The sequence below is a fragment of the Strigops habroptila genome, chromosome 2, assembly GCF_004027225.2.
Source record: "Strigops habroptila isolate Jane chromosome 2, bStrHab1.2.pri, whole genome shotgun sequence".
NCBI lineage: Eukaryota > Metazoa > Chordata > Aves > Psittaciformes > Psittacidae > Strigops > Strigops habroptila.
This window is the reverse complement of record NC_044278.2, coordinates 68,585,355-68,605,787: the sequence shown is the minus strand read 5'-3', so window position 1 is coordinate 68,605,787 and position 20,433 is coordinate 68,585,355. Positions and strand designations below refer to the sequence as shown.

Here is a 20,433-nt window from a genome sequence, read left to right as displayed (position 1 = left end):
AGTGACATCCTTTGCTTGTTGTTGCCATGGAGAGGGAATAGTTGGTTTTGTTCCTTGTTGGGTTTTTTTTTAATAATGTTTGTGTGCATACTTTAATTAAAGTGATTAAAGTGAAAAAAAAATAAAAATTAAAAATTAAATTTAATTTGGGCTGCATCAAAGGAAGCATGACCAGCAGGTCAAAGGAGGTGATCCTGCCCCTCTACTTTGGTCTCATGAGACCTCACTTGGAATACTGTGTATAGTTCTGGCATCCTCAACATAAAAAGGACATGGAGCTGTTGGAGCAAGTCCAGAAGGAGAGCCACGAGGATGATAAGGGGGCTGGAGCACCTCCTGTATGAAGACAGGCTTAGGAAGTTGGGGCTGTTCATCCTGGAGAAGAGAAGGCTGCGTGGAGACCTCATAGCAGCCTTCCAATATCTGAAGGGGGCCTACAAGGATGCTGGGAAGGAACTCTTCATCAGGGACTGTAGCGATAGAACAAGGGCTGATGGGTTCAAACTTAAAAAGGGGAAGTTTAGGTTAGATATAAGGAAGAAATTCTTTTAATATGAGGCTGCTGAGGCACTGGAATGGGTTGCTCAAGGAAGTTGTGAATGCTCCATCCCTGGCAGTGTTCAAGGCCAGGCTGGATGGAGGCTTGGGTGACCTGGTTTAGTGTGAGGTGTCCCTGCCCATGGCAGGGGGGTTGGAACTAGATGATCTTAAGGTCCTTTCCGGCCCTAACTATTCTATGATTCTAATACACAGTGACTTGTAATTTGTCTTTGGGGTGTAGGGTGTAGAATGTTTGGTTTTTCTTTATTTTACTTTACTGAAATCATGACTCTAACAATTATTTATTCTTACAGGGAGATGTGAATGTGGCCAATGCACTTGTTTCCCTCCAGGAGACAACAGAGTTTATGGCAAAAACTGTGAATGTGATGATCGACAGTGTGAAAATGTGGACGGTGATGTCTGTGGGGGTATGTATCCTCATAACATAATATATATAAATCTTGACAGTTTATAACTTTGTTCCCTCTGATTTTATAACAGAATGTCACTATAGACTGTTGCCATCGTTGATGAATTACAATAGATTATAGATTTTTGGAGAGAAATAAGCTGTGTGAATGTTGAATGTGTTAGTGAATATTTGTTTTAAAGCTTCATAAACATTAACGATGATGTAGATTAAATACACCTAATAGCATAAATGTGAGTGCTGTAGTATATCCCAAATTCCATCAGTGTTCATTAGAGAAGAATAGAGACACTTAAAGGAAAACCTGAAAAATTAGGTAAATTTACTTTGCCTTTAGTACAGCTGATGTTTTACTGAGAATATTGTATTTTACCCCAAAATAATAACGACAGCAATACTTTTCAATACTTCATATTCACTGACAGTGATATGTCTGTTTTCTAAAAAAGTCATAAAAATATATTATGAAAGAATCTAAAATGCTTGAGGTACATTGTCATTGTAATTGTACATGCAGAAGGTTTATTTTAATGTTGATAGTGAAAACCTCACTTTTTGATTTTTCAGTAATATATGTTGGTGTTAAGCAGCATTTTAAGTTACTTTTAGATATGTAAATGAATATATACCATATGGTATTTTAAAAACAGGTGAGTAGTATTTGTCTTAAATGCTCTCTATCTAGATTTCATTGGCTTTATTTCAAAAGCCAATTACTCTTTAATTCAAAAGAATTACTCTTTAATTCTTAATATTAACAAAGTAGTTGGTATGAGAAATGACACATCTTATTATATTCCTTATTTCTATGTAAGGAAAAAGCATATCGCTTCATAATCCTGTGTACATAAAAAAAAATCTGACTAAAGGGAATATTTCTTCAAGGTGTTGGCTATGCAGAATGTAGGAAATATATGGAAAATTCTAGTTCGAATGTTGAACCTGCCATGATAATAGTTTATAACCCTCAGTGTATTCAATAATATGAATGTGTATAAAAAGAATAATTTGAAATTTAATTTTAAATAATTTATATATTTTATTTATATATTTTAATATCCTCCATGGTTAAAAATACCTCTTCTGTTTATGTCATTCATATTTTACATTATTTGATGACAATGTTTCAATGTTAATACTGCTAAACATATTGCACATTTTTGAAATTATAGACAAAAATTCTGTTGTTTCTTCTTAGAAAGGATATAGTTGCTGGCTAGAGCACCCCACACTTAAATGAAGAATCACCTCAACACCTGACTAGTGTCCAACTTATTACTGTGCAGGAATTACCTGAATAAGCTCTCCCCTTTAAATAGCTTTGTCCAAAGAGAATGGCAGAAATTAATCAATTATTTTAAACCCCATACACTTTAAGCTCATTTTCCTAATTTTAAAATAATGAATAGAAAGAAAAGCCAGCTCATGAACTATATTAGTCTCAAGCTCCTTTTTCTCACTGCCATTCAAGCTGATAGTTTAGTTACTAATGATTCTCTGGAGGTGAAAGGAATTATATGGGAAAATGCAATTCAAGTGGCTGTGCCCTGTTTGAAATTACACTGCACAGCATCTATTGACAGGACTTCAGAAGGCCCGCCCTTTGATTTTTACTGGTACAGGGAGCTGAGCTTATTCCCAATTCTTTCCCCCAAAATCTTAGGATAAGCGCCAAATCAGGAATCCTGTTGTCCTGGGCTTTTTTTGTGAGTAAGAGGAAAGGAGGAAACATGGCATAAAGTGATTAAATCCACCAGGATCTAAGCTGACCTCTGAAGTGCTTCAAGGGAGACTAGAGCATCTTTGCTCACTCTCATCTCTGAACTTGGTGAGGTGACACTGGTCTCTAGAGTTTTAGTTTTCCCAATTAGAAGTCATGCCACTACTAATACCGTCCTCTAAAATTGTTGGATTTGTGTAGTAGATATGTTGGGATTCCAGTGGCAAATAATTGGCAAATTATTTTATCATATCTTAATATTTTATTTCTTGTTCTATTATATTTCTAAACATAATTTGAGGTATTTTTAGATTATTCTAGATTTGGTTGTAATTTACTCCCTGAAGCATGTTTCTATGTTGTTATTTCATGTTTCTATCTACTTTCATTCTTTTACAGAATCCTCTGTTTCTCTTCTCATGCCACAGAAATGTTTCTTTGCATTTGTCTGCTTTTCCCATGGGAAGAGCACTGAGATTCAGATTAATAATTATAGATGTCTTATTAATCATGTGGATCTCTTCCATACACCACTTTTCCTTCTCTTGATGTTCTTTCCTGAAACCTTGTTTTCTTTGACCATCCAGTGTCCATCTGTGTTCCTGATCTACCTCTCTCAAGAAACCACCCCTGACCCCCAAAACTTAAGGCAGTACCTATTAAGGTGTAAGTACTTAGTACAGGAATGTTTATCTTCAGAGAGTCCCCATCAGTTGCAGCTTTCTGTTCACTCGCCATTTAGTAAGTGAATTCCCCTTAGCTTCTGTCACCTTCAAACTCATAATATGAGCCGTTTACTCCTTTTGCATTTTCTACCTCTTCATCTTTCACTGTGGCTTCCACCAGCATTTTATTTTAGATGCCTTTTCCACAGATTCTGGTCAAATGTAGGAATTTCTGCCATTGTTATCATTTTCAGATTCTCAGTAGCCTCTGCTGTTACTGATAGCTTCAACCCTACTCTATAGTAATAGTCGGATGTTTTGCTTAGCTATCACTTTCTATCCTGATAACATTTTGAATATTTCCTTTGATATTTCACACATCTCTCTTATTAGGAGATTTACCAATTTTAACCTTATTCTCTTCCCTTTTTGCAACTTATCTATTTACAGAACTTCTCTCATTAATTTGGCACACACATCTCTCTCTCTTCCTTTCAGGTTTGTTCATGCTTCCATCTCAGCCTGACACTCTTGACACCTCTTGCTGACCTGCTTATTCGTTCCTCTTTCCTTCTCTTTTCATTACTATTTTTCTGCCACTGTTCCTATCTGGGCAATCACTGTCAAGTCTTCAGAGGATTGTAAGCTGGACTCTGTGAATGTGCAGGGTCTGACAGTGAGCACTGAGTACCTGTAAGCACAAGGAAGGCAGACCAGTGTTTTCAGATTAAATGCATGCTGAAATGAGAAATGTGAATGACAACCTAAATGATTTGAATAAGAATTGTTACTGGCCTCCTCTGACCAGCAGAGATTGATTAATAGCTTCCTTTCCAGACCAGCTGTCCATGCGATGGTAGGAAGACATGAAGAGAAAGATGTGATAAATTAGGGTACAACTGAGTGAGACCTTATTATCATGTTTCTGCATGATTGTAGTGAGTCATTCACTTAAAAATTCAGCTGTCCATCACCGCACTACCAGGAATAGCGACATTACATCTCCACAAAGACAGAGGTTGCAGGAGGACTTGGCATAGATTCCACAGCACTCTGCTATTAGAAATGGATCTATAGAATCATAGGATGGTTTGGGTTGGAAGGGACATTAAAGGTCATCTAGTTCCAACTCCCATGCAACAGGTAGGAACACCTTCCACTAGACCAGGTTGTTCAAAGCCTCATCCAACCTGGCCCTGAACACTTCCAGGGATGGGGCAGCCACAGCTTCTCTGGCCAACCTGTTCCAGTGTCTCACAACCCTTATTGTAAAAATGTCTTCCTTATGTCCAAGATAAACCTATCCCCTTTCAGTTTAAGACCATTGCCCCTTGTTCTGTCACAACAGGCCTTGGTAAAAAGTCTCTCTGTCTTTCTTATTAGCCCCCTTTACAATATTGAAAGGCTGCAATAAGTTATCCCCAGAGCCTTCTCCAGGCTGACAACCTTAACTTTCTCAACCTTTCTTCACAGGAGAGGTGTTCTATCCCTCTGACAATCTGGACTTGCTCCAAGAAGCCCATATCTTTCTTGTACTGGGGACCCCAGAACTGGATGCAGTACTCCAGGTTGGGTCTCATGTGAGTGGAGTAGAGAGGGAGACTGACGTCATTCAACTTGCTTTCCAGGTTCTTCATCTGTGTTCCCCTTAGTTTGTCTATGCCTCTGCACAGAGACTCAATATGCTATAGCTGGATAAGGTGTCTCATTAGAGCCTATCTCATTTGAGATATCTAATTTGACATCTATCTCATTTGAGATAGATATGTTCTACCTAAAGGGCCATTCCCTACAGTTCAGTTTTTTTCAATGATGCAAGATTTGCCTAGGTGTATTGCAGTGTTGATCCACAGCAATATTTAACATCATGTTTTCTTCAGCTTTACTTGGTTCTTTGAGTCTTTAGTGTGCAAGTTAAGTGCTTTTGGTGCACAAACATGACTGGAGAATTGCAGATTTGCCAGCATAAGTTCTTTCTTTGCACAGCTGTGTCACTGATGTACACCAGGCTTGACATTTACTTACCTTACTACTCCTGGTGAGAGATATTTCTCCCTGTCCTCTGAGGTTATGGCTGTGCTGATAGCTGCAGATGTGTCCTGATCTTTCAAGTGTTATTTGTTCCTCTACTGTGACCAGTCATTGATGTCATTGTTGGCTGTTCCACTTCACTGGGTGGCTGTTGTCTATTATGTTCTGTTCTCTTTCAAGATTGAGGGCAGGCAGGAAACAAGAATTCAGAACAGTAAAAATCAATTTGAAATTGATTTGTTAATGCTCTTAACGCCATTTATTTTGATTTGTACTCAGGACCATTATTGGCCTATTGCCCCAGCAGAGTATCAACCACTGAAAGAATAAAACAGAAGCCCTTTTGGGTCCTCTGCATGGTACATGTTGGTGCAGGATTATGCTGCTTAAAAACTCTACAATAAAAGCAAACCCAACAAAACCAGTAAAAATGGTTGAAGCTCCACACAAATTCATCACTAGGGCCACTAGCAAAGGTCGAAACTCATAACAGGCAACTCATTCCTTGCACTAATGTTGTTTCACAGAAACAGAAGTATGTAAGGCATTTATGGAACTCTCTAGTATACCTAAAATGCAAATTAGGAGAGGAAAATAATACCAGCCTATGTCCCAGCCAAAGACAGCTTTTGACACTGACCAGTCTATAAATTCAGAGATGTGAATACAACTCCTGACATGCCTTCTTGGACTACATGGGACATAATGTCAAAGTCTTCAGCTGCCTAAAGTTAGGTACCCTGTATGATTTTTGATGTCCAAAGCTACTCTTGCCTAACCCCAGCTTGGCTCCATAATGACACAGGGATGCCTGCATAGCTGCTGCCATCATGAGGATGTCCTTGATGTCTTAGAGTATGTGAAATGGCACTAGGCATCTAAATTGAACTCAGAATTTCTTTGTTGTTCCTGTTATGTTAAAATAATAGTTTATTTCCTACCCAACAGGTTTTTAATCTTTTCTATTTAAGAGATTTCAGATTGGAGATCATGTTCTTTTGACTGAGGAATCTGAAATAAATATAATGGTTACAGAAATCACTACATATTTTTATATTATTTAGTAGGAATTTATATTATGGTATTTCTTATTGAAAAATGCCACATGCTTACTAGCTGCTAAAAAAAGTGAAAATATATTAGGTAGTGGAGAAGTCAGAATCTACCTGGCATAAAGTTAGTGTGATTTAGGGTTTTATTTTGACAACACTAAGTACAGACTTAATGATTCAATGCCTACGTCCTTGCCTTTAACTACTTCATCCTAGTTCTAAGGCACATCCAGGGGCAGCAGCAGTTAAATTCAAAAGCGTTGGTAGGTATTGAATTCATTTTAATTGAATCTTTCAGTTGAAATGAGCAGTAAAGGAATTACTAGTGCATCAACATTGATGTTGATTAATTGATATTAATTGATGATTAATAGATATTAATTTGCAAATCCAAAAGGGACTTACGTGTTGAACCTCATATGTTAGGCTACAGATAGCCCTTACACTGTACCCATGCCTCCCCTATTTGAAATCTGTGTACCGTGTGCAACTAAGCCTGCCTCTGAGAAGGCCACACTCTGAAGACTCCACGACATGTGCAGCCCAATGCCAGCATCCCTTGGAAGTTTGTTTCAGTATTCATCATCCTTGTTTGAAATGCTATTTCGTTTCTCAAATGAATTTGTCAGTATCAGCTTTTCTCTATGGTTCTTGCTTTGTCTTTCTCTCATATAGTTTGATAATCCCCATTCTACTACCTTTAAAGAAGCTGTTTCAGATCCTGCTAAGACATTTCTTACCCTTTTTTTTTATTTCCTTTTTTTTTTTCTCCCAATATGCTAAACAGATACAGATCTTTGAATTTATTTCAACAAGCCACATTCTCTGCTCTTTGAATTCTTTCTTTGGTACTTCTTGAGACTCTTCCAAGTTTTTAAAAATCTCTTCAAACATGGATATCACAGTGAGTTGTAGGACTTTAATGTCCTTCTCATAAACGCTCTAAATGTTCCTACTCATTTGTGTCCCTGCTCAGTTCTTTCCTGTTACATGCATATGACGATGGCATTAGCCCTTTTCACTGCAGTGTTTTACTTGAAGGTTGTCCTGAACTACCTGTCTGTTGCGTTGCTCAAGCTGGAGCCACAGTCTTTATTATTAGACTTGGACAATAGTAAGTGACCTATTATGAAAATACAATAGACGATTAGTATTTTGCTTCACATTTAAATTTGTTTTTTCTAACTACAGTTAACACAACTGTTCAAGTCAAGGAATTCTACTGATATTCAATAAAAATCAAAATCAGTGATCCAATAATGTTTTTATCAACTCTTTTAGCATAGGGCAGGTTAATGAAGCCTCCTCACTTAGAAATATTTCCTCCAGATGGATGTTGTTTAATGTTCTCTTATGTTAATAATACAATGGAAATTTCTTTATCACAGTCCTGTAATAAAAAAATAGAAAATCCTGTTTCTATTGAAATACAGAGAGAAATATTTGTTTCATTTACTGCATTGTTCTAAAGCAGAGATGCTGCATTATTCTGAGATTTTTCATATTTCTTGTACACTTTTAAAACTTCTTATTTTTCATCTGGTTATGTTATTAATCATTTTAAGAAACTTATTCTCCTAAGATGCCAAATTTTGTTTGGGGTTGGCCTGAGTTTGCCCTTTGTGAACATCGTTTGGTTATAGCTAGTTAGTCTATAAAAAAGAACCACCTTTCTCTGCAATCGTTATTTCACCTTTTTCCTCATGCTGACATTCCTATGTAGTGGTGCCTTTTGTATTAGAAAATTATCATGCGGGTTGTTTGGGAACTCTGACAACAGTTAAGTGAGTAGTCTTAAATTGAAGTTTCCCACAACCACACAGTTTTATTTCCAGGTGATAATAAATCATTCGTCCTAGGGTCCAGTTTGATTTGGGCTGATTTGGGTTACAATGAACCTCTGCTAGTAATCTGTCACAGCTTGCTTTGTTGCCTCATTCATATTTCACAATTAAATCTTGTGGTTATTTGATTTACTGATATTTTTAATCAAAGTGGCAGTGTTTTTAACAACCATTTTCTCTTGCCTGCCGCTTCCCCATCACAGTCTTTCTTCTTGATTGCAATTAATGTTTAAAGTATTCTGTTATATATTTAAATGTTCATTAACTCAGATCTTTAATGCAGGTTTTAATGAATGAAGATGTATAGTCTCAGAGCCATTGCAATATAGAATTTGCCTGTGATTTTAAGTGTTTTGAGTTAAATACGAATTGATGATAGACCAACACTTCCCAATAAATCTGTTTAATCTGAATAGATAAATTAGGATTTTATCATGTTAGTCAATTCAGCTGGACTGGACTTCTTCAGTTAGAGATTTTTCTTTTCCCCTTTCCTCTGTGATTGCTGTACTCTTGAATTTTCTTCTCCTCTATGGGGGGATTTATATTCAGATCTAAAAGGAGCTATGAGCAAGAGCAGCAACCTGTTCTTGCTTATAAGTTTGAGAGTCTGGGATTTACTGGAATGAAACTGCGACACTTTGAATATAATTTCAATATTACATTCAACTGAAAGGCCTTTCCTTTTGGTCAGCTTGTTTGGACATATTCAGACAAATGCAAAGAGCCTTTGCAAGGAGGATATACACAACTAAACTGTGTAAAGCAGTTTTTCATAGGCTAACACATACTGAAGATAACAAGGAGTTAACAAGCACTGGGCTATGCACTTGCATCCTCACCACTCTGATGGATGAGGCATCTGAAGCACTGCAGCTGCCCAGGCTGGTGTCAGCTAGGAGTAAATATGATTTCGGAGAAGTTGAGACAAAAGAATCCTTTATGTTTTGAGAATTTATATGGCATCAAGGAGAAAAATGGTCATCTCAGAAAAATGTGTATCAAATTTTATGTGGTAAACTGTAAATTCTGTTTGCTGCAAATTTATAGATTATTAATTACTTTTTTATTTGACTTACTTTAAGGTTTTACAGAAATGATCAGTCTCTGCATTCTGTAAATCATAATAACCATACAACAAAAATGATACCAAATTATTTTCTCAGTAGAATCAGCATAGATTTCTTACTATTCACTGCTAACATGAGTACAAGTACTTGTATCTCCACAAACAATTTTCCAACACCAATATCCAGTTGTATATTTTGCTCTTCAGTGGTTGAGCTATTCTCAAATCAATCTATATGTTACAAATTAAAATAAAGAAGCAGATAAAAATGCTGTCAGAAGCTTAGCTGTAGTAAGTTAACGTAGACAATTGGATGCCATCTACCTGGAAGGAGCATATGGGAAAGTCAATATGCTTATTTTCTCTCTCTGGTATTTTTGTTTGTGGTATAGCTTGTTTCTATATATAACAAACAAGATATATAGTTTCTATATATAACAAGATATATATAACAACTATATATAGTTCTTGTTTCCCAGTCTAACAAAGAAACTAAAGTTGCATCAAGCTTCTATTGTTGCTAGTTATAAAGTTTTAATATTTTATATGTGTGAAATGCGAATATGTAAATTTGTAATTGCTGAATGAATACTGCCATATTAAGAATGTGTCATTGTTACTGAGCATTTCAAGTTGTATAGATAATAAGATCAAAAACCGCCAGGATCAATACACAGTCTGGGGTACAAAAATTATTCTGAGCATTTAGATCACTGTATATGATGGCTCCAAGACTTTGGAGCATCCAGTAATTAAGGAATTATACTTACAGCAAATTACAAAGTTTGTGCCTCCTTTGGGCTTCAATCAATCAGTGCTGCCTTCCCATTTAGAATATCTAGTTGCACTGCTGTCTCATGAGAAGTCCAAAAATGAGAAAAACAAAATTGCTGGTTTGCCTCTCTGCTTGCTACAGTTCAATACTTTACCAGATACTCCTGCTGCTTGTTCCCTTCTTCCCAGCCCATGCTCACAAATTATCTCAGCCCCTTTGTTTCCACTCCCCTGCCCTACATAGCAGGTAGAATAGGACAAAAGTCATTGGCATGTATAATTTGCTTTTTTTAAGCCCAGTAATCTGAAAAGCTAAGGAATTATCTCCTCTACTGCAGAAATACTATTCAAGGTTGAAAAGTGAAATTCTGTCTGGGAGACATTTCTTAAATCTTTTTTTCTTTCTGTTTTCCATTTCTGTATTCTTGTCTGCATTTGTTGTCACCTTTCCCTTCTTCCTGGCCAGATTTCATACTCCATTTTTTATTCAATGTATTTTCTGTTTTTACGAATCTTAGTACAAATAATTCTCAAAAATTCCATTTCCATTTTTTTTTTTTCCTCCTTTTTTAAACATTGATTATCTCTTTTAGGCTGTATCTTTGACCCAAGTTCAAGGGTTTCTTCAGCCTTTTCCTCACTTGTCATTCCCTACCCTTCTTTCCCTAACATTTCAGAGTGTATTCCTCTCCACTTACCCTCCATTTTATGGGGTTTTTTTCCATTCCTCTTTTCTTTCTGTCCTTTCATTTCTCGCTATTTCCCCCCTTATTATTAATAATCTTTTGATATCTCTGTTCTTGCTACTGTATGCTGCTTCTATCTGTCCATCTTCCCTCTCATTCAGACTTCTTGTCTTGATCTGGGAATTGACATCTATGTGTTCCTGTGGAGAGCTGGGATAGCTATGTCTGGAGAGGAGATGCAGAAGAGCAACAAGATGTTGTTAGGGTGATGAAAGGAACTCTGCAGGTTGCCAGCTGGGTTTACATACAACCAATATTAGCAATTGCATGAGACCCTGGGGGAATTATCTTCATCCTTTCCTATATGAGTTAGTTTGTAGTAATTGCAGAGTATGTTGAGCCCAGTCATTGCACATCAGCCTCTCTATGCACTGCAGCAGATAACCAGCAGTAATGGGCTACTGGAGGAAATGGCAACTTTTAATTCCCTTGCCTGCTCTGCTGTGTGCTGTCCTGCTCTCAGCCCTGTACTGGGATCTGCTTCTTCAGGTAACAGTATGGGATATGCAGGTGAGACTTTAGCACCAGGCTGCAGGGTTAAAGACATGGAAGGAAAGAGGTTGTGTCTGTCCTCAGTACACTGGGGGTTAGGGAACATAACATAAAATTGAGCTGATGAGCTTTTTGGATGAAGGGAGCCATTCCTATGCTTTCCTGCACATCACTAGGACACCCTATTTAACCCAAGAATGAGAGAACTGAAGACCCTGCCAGGAAGCTGTGCTGTCCATCTATCTGTCTGTCTATTCCATAGCATGCACTTCACACTGCAGATGTCGGAAGATGATCTCAGTTGTAGACTGAAGCCATTGCTTTCTCCTTGTTTTGCTCATATCTAACCTTGGTGTCGTTACAGGCCATGGTATCTGTTCATGTGGCCGATGCATTTGCCAGGATGGGTGGTTTGGAAAGTTGTGCCAGCATTCAAGGAAGTGCAACATGACAGAGGAGGAGAGCAGAAGTCTCTGCGAGTCGGCAGATGGCATATTATGCTCGGGGAAGGGTAAGAACTGGCAGATGAGCCACCCCATGTCAGTGCCCCTCCAGAGGAAAACCATCAGGTTCTGGAAGACTAATGTGCATGGCTGTGGGTTGTTGTTTAGTAACCCTTTCTTTCAAAGGCACCTATTATTAAAAGGATGTTATATTAGGCTTCTTAATGCACTTACATCCGTTTCGTCAAACACCCACCACAGCCGCACATGTTTAGTAGCATTGCTGTCCTATGCAATTTGTTAATAGCATATAATTTCCTGTATGTGTTTGTCTGATGGTCTGCGTTGAACAGCTGTACGTTATAAACTGTTAGTGTTCCATCCAGTTTGAGGGGCAGGGGCACTTGCCCACGCAGAAGTGGCCAAGATGGCAAATGTAGTATCTCAGGCAACAGTAAGTGGCAGAAAGTGTGCTACAGCAATTTTTGGTATACTTAATCATCTCCCTCCCCAACAGAGCAGCAAAGGAAAGGTAGACATCTGCAGCCCTCACAACAGAATCCCACAAACTCTCTTATTTACTAAATTTTTATTCAGGTGGTTGCATTAGTTGTTTTGTTTTTTTTTTTTTTTCCAGCTATAAAAAATTGCCAGAGGGAGGAATAAAATTTAGAAAATGTTGATAATTATTTGAAACTGTTCTCTGAGGTTCTTACCTTGCAGTCTTTCAGGCTAGAAAATTGCATTATTGGAAAGAAGGCTTTTTAGCTCCCCCATAGTGCAAACTGCCTATTTTTGTAATATAATATGTCTGAAAGAGACAAAAAATGGGTGGTGGGCCTGGCTGAAGGCTAGAATGCACTCACTCCAGACTGGATGTGCCATTTCCTTTGTTCATATGTCCCTTGCATAGACAGGGAAGAAGCCTACTAGGTGGAAAAAAACAGTTAGGAGCCTTTTACATCAGACAGATTTCCAGCTGACTCTTTGCTAACTCTTGTTTCAGTGCAAAGGAAATTTAAATGGGGTTTCCAGCCTAGCCTTTTCCATCTGTATTATCATTTATCAGAATTCTTCCCCACCGCACCTTTTTATTTTGGGTTTGGGTTTTTTTTTTCCCAGTTGTTGCAATGTCATAGAAAATTAGGAAGTTGCACTGTTTCTCTATTGTTTCCAGCAGATGTGGCTATCTTTAAATTAGTGTATGTGTAAGAGCGTGCTGAGTTACTGGAGAAATTGAGTTACTCTGGTTTACTGCAGAAGTTAACTACTCTTAGTCTTGGTGTCCCGTGATTTTTTTAATATAAACTGTGAAGGTAAGGAATATGCTCATAATCAGTAAAATTCGCTATATAAAAATGTAAATATAAACATGAAAGATTATTTTAAATTTTAAAATATTTGTATTATCTGCTACTTTTTGTGAGTATAGCTGAAAGCTATTTATTCCAGCCTGTGGAATACTCTGAGAACAATTAGCTTTGAGCATGTATATCAAGGATACAATTTACTTTGAGGCTTAGGAAGTAGATAATCTGGCAGCAATTTGCAGACATCGAGGATATTTTCCCTTTATTGTCTATTGTTGTCTATGCTAACCAGGGGTTGGTTTGGGATCTGGTCACTGATATGGGCTGGAGCAGCCTGAAAGTTGCTCTAGGTTGCAACCTGTTGCAGGCAGGTAGTGCTTTTAAACCTGACTACATGATTGAAGGCTCCAAAAGTCCAGATTTTCTAGGGTAGTAGCACACTGTTGAGCAGCATTTACTTTCTAAGGGAATTGCCAACCTGACCCTGAATCCATATTCAGCATCACTGGTTGGATTATTTTATTTTTTCAAGTTTCTTCAGCCTCCAAGCACAGGTAAGCTTCCAGTGTAACTGAAGGTTTCCTTGAGGACAGTCACTATAATAAAGCTGTGTCATATTAGGTGCTATAGCAGCTTTGTTGTGGGAGCAGCTGGTCATATGTGAGTGCTTGTCCCAGTAGAGAAATGCCTACATAGGACAACTTCCAGAAGCATGTAGCCAGTGAACACCAAGGGGGCTACTATCTCCTACTTCTTCTCTGAGCAGGATGGGGATCACCGGCAAAGACAGTCTAATTACTGATAATTTTTGTTTCCATGCTTAGCTTTTTTCTTTTTTTTCTTTGTTTTTATTTTTAGGGCAAATCAATTTTCAATGCTTAAATATGTATCTGGAAGTCATGTCTTACTGGGTACCCATACTTTAAAATGTTGTTCATAGCTAGGGTGATCAGCATTATCCAGAGGTCAAAATGACAAATTGTTCTTTCTATTTCATTACATTGAGCAATACGTAACCATTACTGGTCAAATAAAGGAATTTTAAACATGTGCACTAATGGTGATTATTCTGTCTTGGCTGGAAACCTAGCCAAGATATACAAATGCTATAATGGATTGAGGGAGCTTGAGTTTCTGTATGTAGAAGTTATGGACTCTAAGGAGTCCTGGTTTTCAGCAGGCAACTGCTGAACGCTGTCAGAAAATTGCGCTCTGCTAACACAAGCAGAGTTGGACATCCACATTCCTAAGGTGTTCTCAGAATCTTGGCTTGCTGACTATGCCACCTGTAGTAAAAGCTCTTCCCAAGGAAAACAGCAACACCCACCACGCTGCTGCCTCCCTGACAGTAAATGTAGGGCTGCAGATGGCTACTGAAACAGTGCAGGATGTGGGCTAGGTAATGAGCCAAAACCCGTCCGAGAGGATCTGGCTGGTATTCCAGGGAACACCCTGCAACTCATTAGACTCGTTTTAATTAAATCGAGGAGCCTCCCAGAGCAGCATGCTCTGTTCAGCGAAAAGACTTGATACATTTATTCTCCCTAACAGATTTTACATTATGGATTCTGATCTTGGTTGACTTGGTGTTAAATTTGCTGTATCTTCTGCAAAATAGTTTTAAACATCGTGGGCATCCCTCAGTAGCAGCATCAGTGCTTACTTATGCAGAATCACTTCAGGTTTCTCACAATGTCATGTTCTTATTAACTGCTTTCATTTCACTGAAATTCTCATACTATTCATCATTTGCAGCCATCAGTAGCTTGTAGTTTGTATAAACAGAAACATTCAGTTTAAATTACCCTCAAATATGTCTTAGTGTATCTTTTACACAGCAACCATGCAGCATCTATGCTATCCCTACTGCCTCTTTGTACAATGGCATTTTTCATCCTTGTGGGGAATGTCAATATTTTCTGTGCCCATGGCTCAGTAAGCAATACTAAGACTCACAGAAAAAGTAGATGCTTACCCAAATACTCCCATCCCCAAATGTTCCAATCGCTGGCTCTTCCTGTATGTATTTACAAGTGCCATATGTTTCAAGTTAAAACAGCACTTCTCTAAAATTAGGCAATGAGTTAATTTTTGTCAGTAAACACTGAATTACTTTCATTTAAAAAAAAAAAGAAAAAGTAGGTACTCTGCTCAGGCTATTCTGAAGTTTTAAAGAATTAAGTTTCAGTGATCAGGGACACTTCGGTATTTATGGGAAAAACCTATGGAATATTGGTTGATAGTGACAGATCTATTTTTTAAATTTTTTTAAGTGTATTTGGATTTTTGCAATGGATTTTATTCAGGGGTCACTGAAAAGAATGAAAAGGTGGAAAAGCATCTAGTTCCAACCTTCCTGCCATGGGCAGGGACACCTTCCACTAGACCAGGTTGCCCAAGGCTCTGTCCAACCTTGCCTTGAACACTGCCAGGGCTGGAGCATTCACGGCTTCCTTGGGCAACCCATTGCAGTGCCTCAGCACCCTCACAGTAAAGAACTTCTTCCTTATATCTAACCTGAACTTCCCTGTTTAAGTTTAAACCCATTGTCCTGTTGCTACAGTCCCCGATGAATATTCCTTCTCTGACATCCTTGTAGGCCCCCTTCAGATACTGGAAGGCTGCTATGAGGTCTCCATGCAGCTTCTCTTCTCCAGGCTGAACAGCCCCAACTTTCTCAGCCTGTCTTCATACGGGAGGTGCTCCAGCACCCTTACCATCCTTGTGGCCCTTGTAACCAAGCTTCCTTCTTATTTTCTTTAATATTGCATTAAAAACATTTGTGGCTTTGTACTGGAATCATTTGGGAAATTTTGCAAGAGGGGCAGAATTTCCAACTGTATCTAAGTCATTTATAAGCACGTTCTGTTAACAGTCGACATCTTCTTTGGTGACGTTTTTTACCTCTCATAATTGAAAACTATGTGTATATTCATGTGTTGTCTTATTTGTTATAATTTATTTGTTTTTTGAGATTTTTGTATTGATTTGTGCTGTAACCAGTTCTTAGGTTCACGAAATGATTTTTTTGCTCAGCAGTTACTAAGTGTGCCATCTTGGCGTTTAAGTGTCTGAACTCTGTACAGGGTCAGGCAGCTGAGGATAGGCTCTGTAAAAGCCATCTCTTCAGCTGGGTATTGGAATCATCCAGGAGGAATTACCATTTCCTAGTGTCATTTTCAGTTGCAGAAAAGCCTCTCTCGCAGCCTTCTGAGGCTACAGGCTTCCTGACACATGGTTGCCTGGGGACAGCTCTCCCTTTCCAGGATTCAGAGCCATGAACCTTCTCCTGAAGGTAGGGATGGCTCTGAGTCTTTCCTTAAAGGGAGGTTTCTGGGTTGCAGCATTACACAAATGTCACCATGAAGTCCCCCCTTTGCCTGTGGGGGTGCAACCTGACATCCCTGAGGAGGAGAAGAGCTGCTTATTCCAACAAGGAGCATTGAGTTACTCTGCAGGAATGAGCAAACTGCTGAATCACCATTATGTGCACAAAGTCTTTCTGACCTAGAGCAAATTCCAGGGGAGATGGAGCCGTTTCTTTTGTGGTGATGAGGATTTTGGGGGGGGCCTAAATGTTATTCTTAGGCACCCTTGGTCTTTTGTGGACTCACCCTAAAGACTTTAGATGAGGATGAGGGCCATTTTCTTCCTGGGTGTGATTTTATTGCCTTCAGTAACAGTGGGTCAGGGACAATTTGAACTTTTCTTGTAAAAAAAAAAAAAAGAGCAGTTGCTTGGAAGAGTAGCCTTGATTGTAGGCCTCTGAAACCAAAGAAAAGCTTCAAAATGCAGGTCTTGATTAAGTGAAATAACAAAATCAAAGCATTAGTAGTAATGTCCCACCATACTCTCATGTCAAAAGAATCCTTTTATTCAGAAAGCTTTTAGCTTGATGATTTTCTTTTATGCAATAGCTTCTTAGGCAGCAATTTTGTGCCTATGTGCACATGTGTATATGTGCACGTGTGTGACTGGGCATGTTATTTTCTACTCTGAAAATGCCAGTGCTCTTTGTGAGTAATGTTTTTTTGTGATTTCAGGTTCCTGCCACTGTGGAAAGTGCATCTGTTCACCACAGGAATGGTACATTTCTGGTGATTTCTGTGAATGTGATGACAGAGACTGTGACAAACACGATGGTCTCATTTGCACAGGTGCAGTACAGGCTAACACTTACTTGCTTCAGGAAACAAACTGTGTTGATGGGAATTATGTTTAACAAAGCCCGGCTTCTTCCTCCACTGACAGAGGAAGTGCATTTGCTGGTTATTCAAACCTGCTATAATTGTTTCTTCCTGCAGCATGATAATCAACTTAAGGTTTCAAAACACCAGTTGAAAGCCTGAGTATGAATTTAAATAAGTAAGCCAGCTATGAAATTCATCAAGAGTTTTCACTGCAATAGACTACAATTTACTGCTTTTGGGCAAAGGACGTGCAGTGTGGACAGGACTTTTTGATCATGAGATTTCTTTAGCTTTTTTTCTCTTACTGGATTTTCTATGTACATAAAGCTTTCAAGTCATAGACAAAATTCACTTGTCTGATGATCTTTGGTAGGTGAGTGGCATAGCTGTGTGAGTTAACAGAGTTTCCTGGCAATCAGACAGTTCTCAGTGGGAGGCTGAAATACCTGACAGCTTTTTATATGACATGATGGCTAGTGATTAAAGCAGCTTCACCTTAATATTGTCTGAGAGTTCAGGTGGCAGATGCGGATAGAAATGGGTAGGCTGCCACCAAACCCTCATGACGAATTTAGTGACAAGAAGGAACACGGGAATTGTAAATTAACTCACTGGCTGCTTCCTGTTACAAATCTTCATTTTAGAAAACCTTTGCTTAGCAATTATTAGATGTGGAGGAAATCTGCAAGCCAATTAGAGAGTGGGAGAGCTGCCACTCTTAAATTGTGTCTTCTAGTTAGTCCTATTACCAGGGGTCCTTTTCTAGGGGTAAGTAGCCAGTATGGAGGCAACAGGAGTCTTCAGCTTCAACAGCTCTTCATGGATTTTCATAAAGTCAGTGGGAAGACTAGCCACGTTGGAAACCCAGGCTGTAGAAGTCTTCAGCTAAGCATCCAGGAGTCATGAAAAATATTTAAATAAAATGAAGTAACATTTCCCCACTGCAAAATAGGGCCAACTCATTTTTCATCTAATAGAGGGTTTGAGATATTATTTATTTTTATAACACTTCTGAGAATTTAGGTTTAAAGTTTTTAATGTTCGAAGTGATGTTTTTTGCTCTTCTGTTTGTAACTTTTTAATGTCCTTTTCTTTCTGCATGATAGTTAAAAGTAATCTTGGTTTTCCTTGTACCTGGAGGTACAGTGTGAACACTGAGCCTCAACAGCTGGGTACAAATAGTGGTGGAATTATTGAAATATTTACAATTCTGCTAATGGAATTATTGAGAGAATACTATTAATGCTTTTTAAGTGTAGGTTTGGGGTGGCTTCTTAATGCAATGGTACAGTAATTGCTTCCTTCCAAAAAAAGGGGTGGGGGAAACCATAAAGGAACAATGCATACTTTAGCATGGCTTTTTACTTCCCATAAAACAGTTTTTAATATGTAGTACATTTCAATTATGATAATTGTCCTTTATTCATTCTGTTCTAGGCAATGGTGTTTGTAGCTGTGGAAACTGTGAGTGCTGGGAAGGATGGAATGGAAATGCTTGTGAAATCTGGCTGGGTAGAGAATACCCTTAACAAAGCCCATCAAAGACTGAGAATGTTTTTTGTTTGTTTTTCTTTAGTCTGCTAGAACATTTCATTTCAGAAATACTCAGTATGTGGGTGTGCATGCATGCACACGTACATGGGTGTAAAAGCTTTAGAACACTCAGATGAGGGCCTGCTCCTTAAAGAAATGCATGACAGAACTAAAAGGAAAAGAATTAAAACAGCCTTGGGAGCTGGACAGTCCAGGCTCTAAAAGGTGAAGTCATAAAATACTGGCCCTGTGGATCTTTCCAGAATATTTTGGTAAATTCAGTGGGACCGAGATTACACCCATAATGCCCGTTTCTTGAGAAACCTTTAGAAAAGGTGCAAGAAAGCCTTTTTATTAAACATTATTTACTTGGTTGTCACCTCTCTGTATCAGTATGCAACAATAGTACTCCTGTAGAAGTGCAGCACTAGTTGAGTATTTGTCGAATAATTAATTTGATTGATTTTGTAGTGTTTGAAAAATACATTGTTTGGCCCTTTTTTCTTTCCAACAATTCTGATTATGTACCAGCTCATAAATTGAGAGAGGCTGTAAAGAAGATTATAAAAATATTAATGATTTTTTATTTGGTCAAAGAATTGTACTTGAATAACTGAGGTCCAATTACCTGACAACTATGAACTGAAGACCCAAGGTAGACCCTTGTCCACAAGAGAACTTCTTAATGTCTGTGGTTAATGTGTCAATAAGTTGACTATCTAGTCTACGTACTATGATACTTTCAAATACATAACCTATAGGAGTATAAGGAATGAAATTTATAAAGATATAAATGTATGATTACCTATTCTGAATATGTATCCTGCAACTCATATGTACTTTTATCATACTGTTCTATGTATGTACAGTTGCCTCTTTAAAGCAAATGAAAATTTGTTATACTAATAACTTTTAGGATGACAATTCTGTATGTTATTAGAAATCACTGTTTGGAACAGATTGCACTGTCACACATGGTATTCAATGAATGTAACTGCTTTTATGGAAATAGGGAGCCTGAAGGTCAACTGACTTAAAAAATCAGGTAGCTATTCAGTAACCGGGTCTCAGGCAAAGATGTTCAGACAATGGCAACAAGGTAATTAAAGCTTTAATGCAGTAAATACAAACAAAGCAGTGGTATGAACAAAAATTTTATTTTTATTTTCCAATGGTGAAATGCTACTCAGTGTGAAATTCACATTGAGTTATGAACAATGCACAACTATTGGGACTTCCCTAACTTATTTACATATGAGTCTCTTTTTTTTTTTTTTGTACATGTAGATTTGGCAGCCCTTGAATTCTTTAGAGCAAAAAAAGATACATACATTTTAGTTTCAAAAGTGTTTACATTTTATGAAACCATGATTGAGTGAGAAATTGTTTAAATGGCTGGACAATATTTCTTTTTAATACCAAACTGTAACATTGTCGTTTAGGTGCCAAGGTCCCAATTTTTGAAGAGGTACATGACTCAACAATAAGGGAACTATATATCAACCAAAAAAGGAATTTCCATGATTAGCCTAGAAATTACTTTTGTTTTAGAAAGGACAATTTTGAAATAGGAAAATACAATGGCACAGAA

At 38.0% G+C, this 20,433-nt stretch overlaps 1 protein-coding gene across 1 annotated transcript in view; it reads left to right on the top strand.

Annotated features, from left to right (window-relative positions):
- The window catches only part of ITGBL1 (integrin subunit beta like 1), a 142,312-nt gene extending 122,336 nt beyond the window's left edge, over positions 1-19,976 (top strand). The window contains exons 8-11 of the mRNA XM_030473562.1: positions 855-971; positions 11,731-11,877; positions 17,163-17,276; positions 18,747-19,976. Of these exons, the coding sequence (XP_030329422.1) occupies positions 855-971; positions 11,731-11,877; positions 17,163-17,276; positions 18,747-18,838 (470 nt within the window). The 3' untranslated portion in view covers positions 18,839-19,976. The remainder of the gene's footprint in view (positions 1-854; positions 972-11,730; positions 11,878-17,162; positions 17,277-18,746) is intronic.
- The last annotated feature ends 457 nt before the right edge of the window (positions 19,977-20,433 follow it).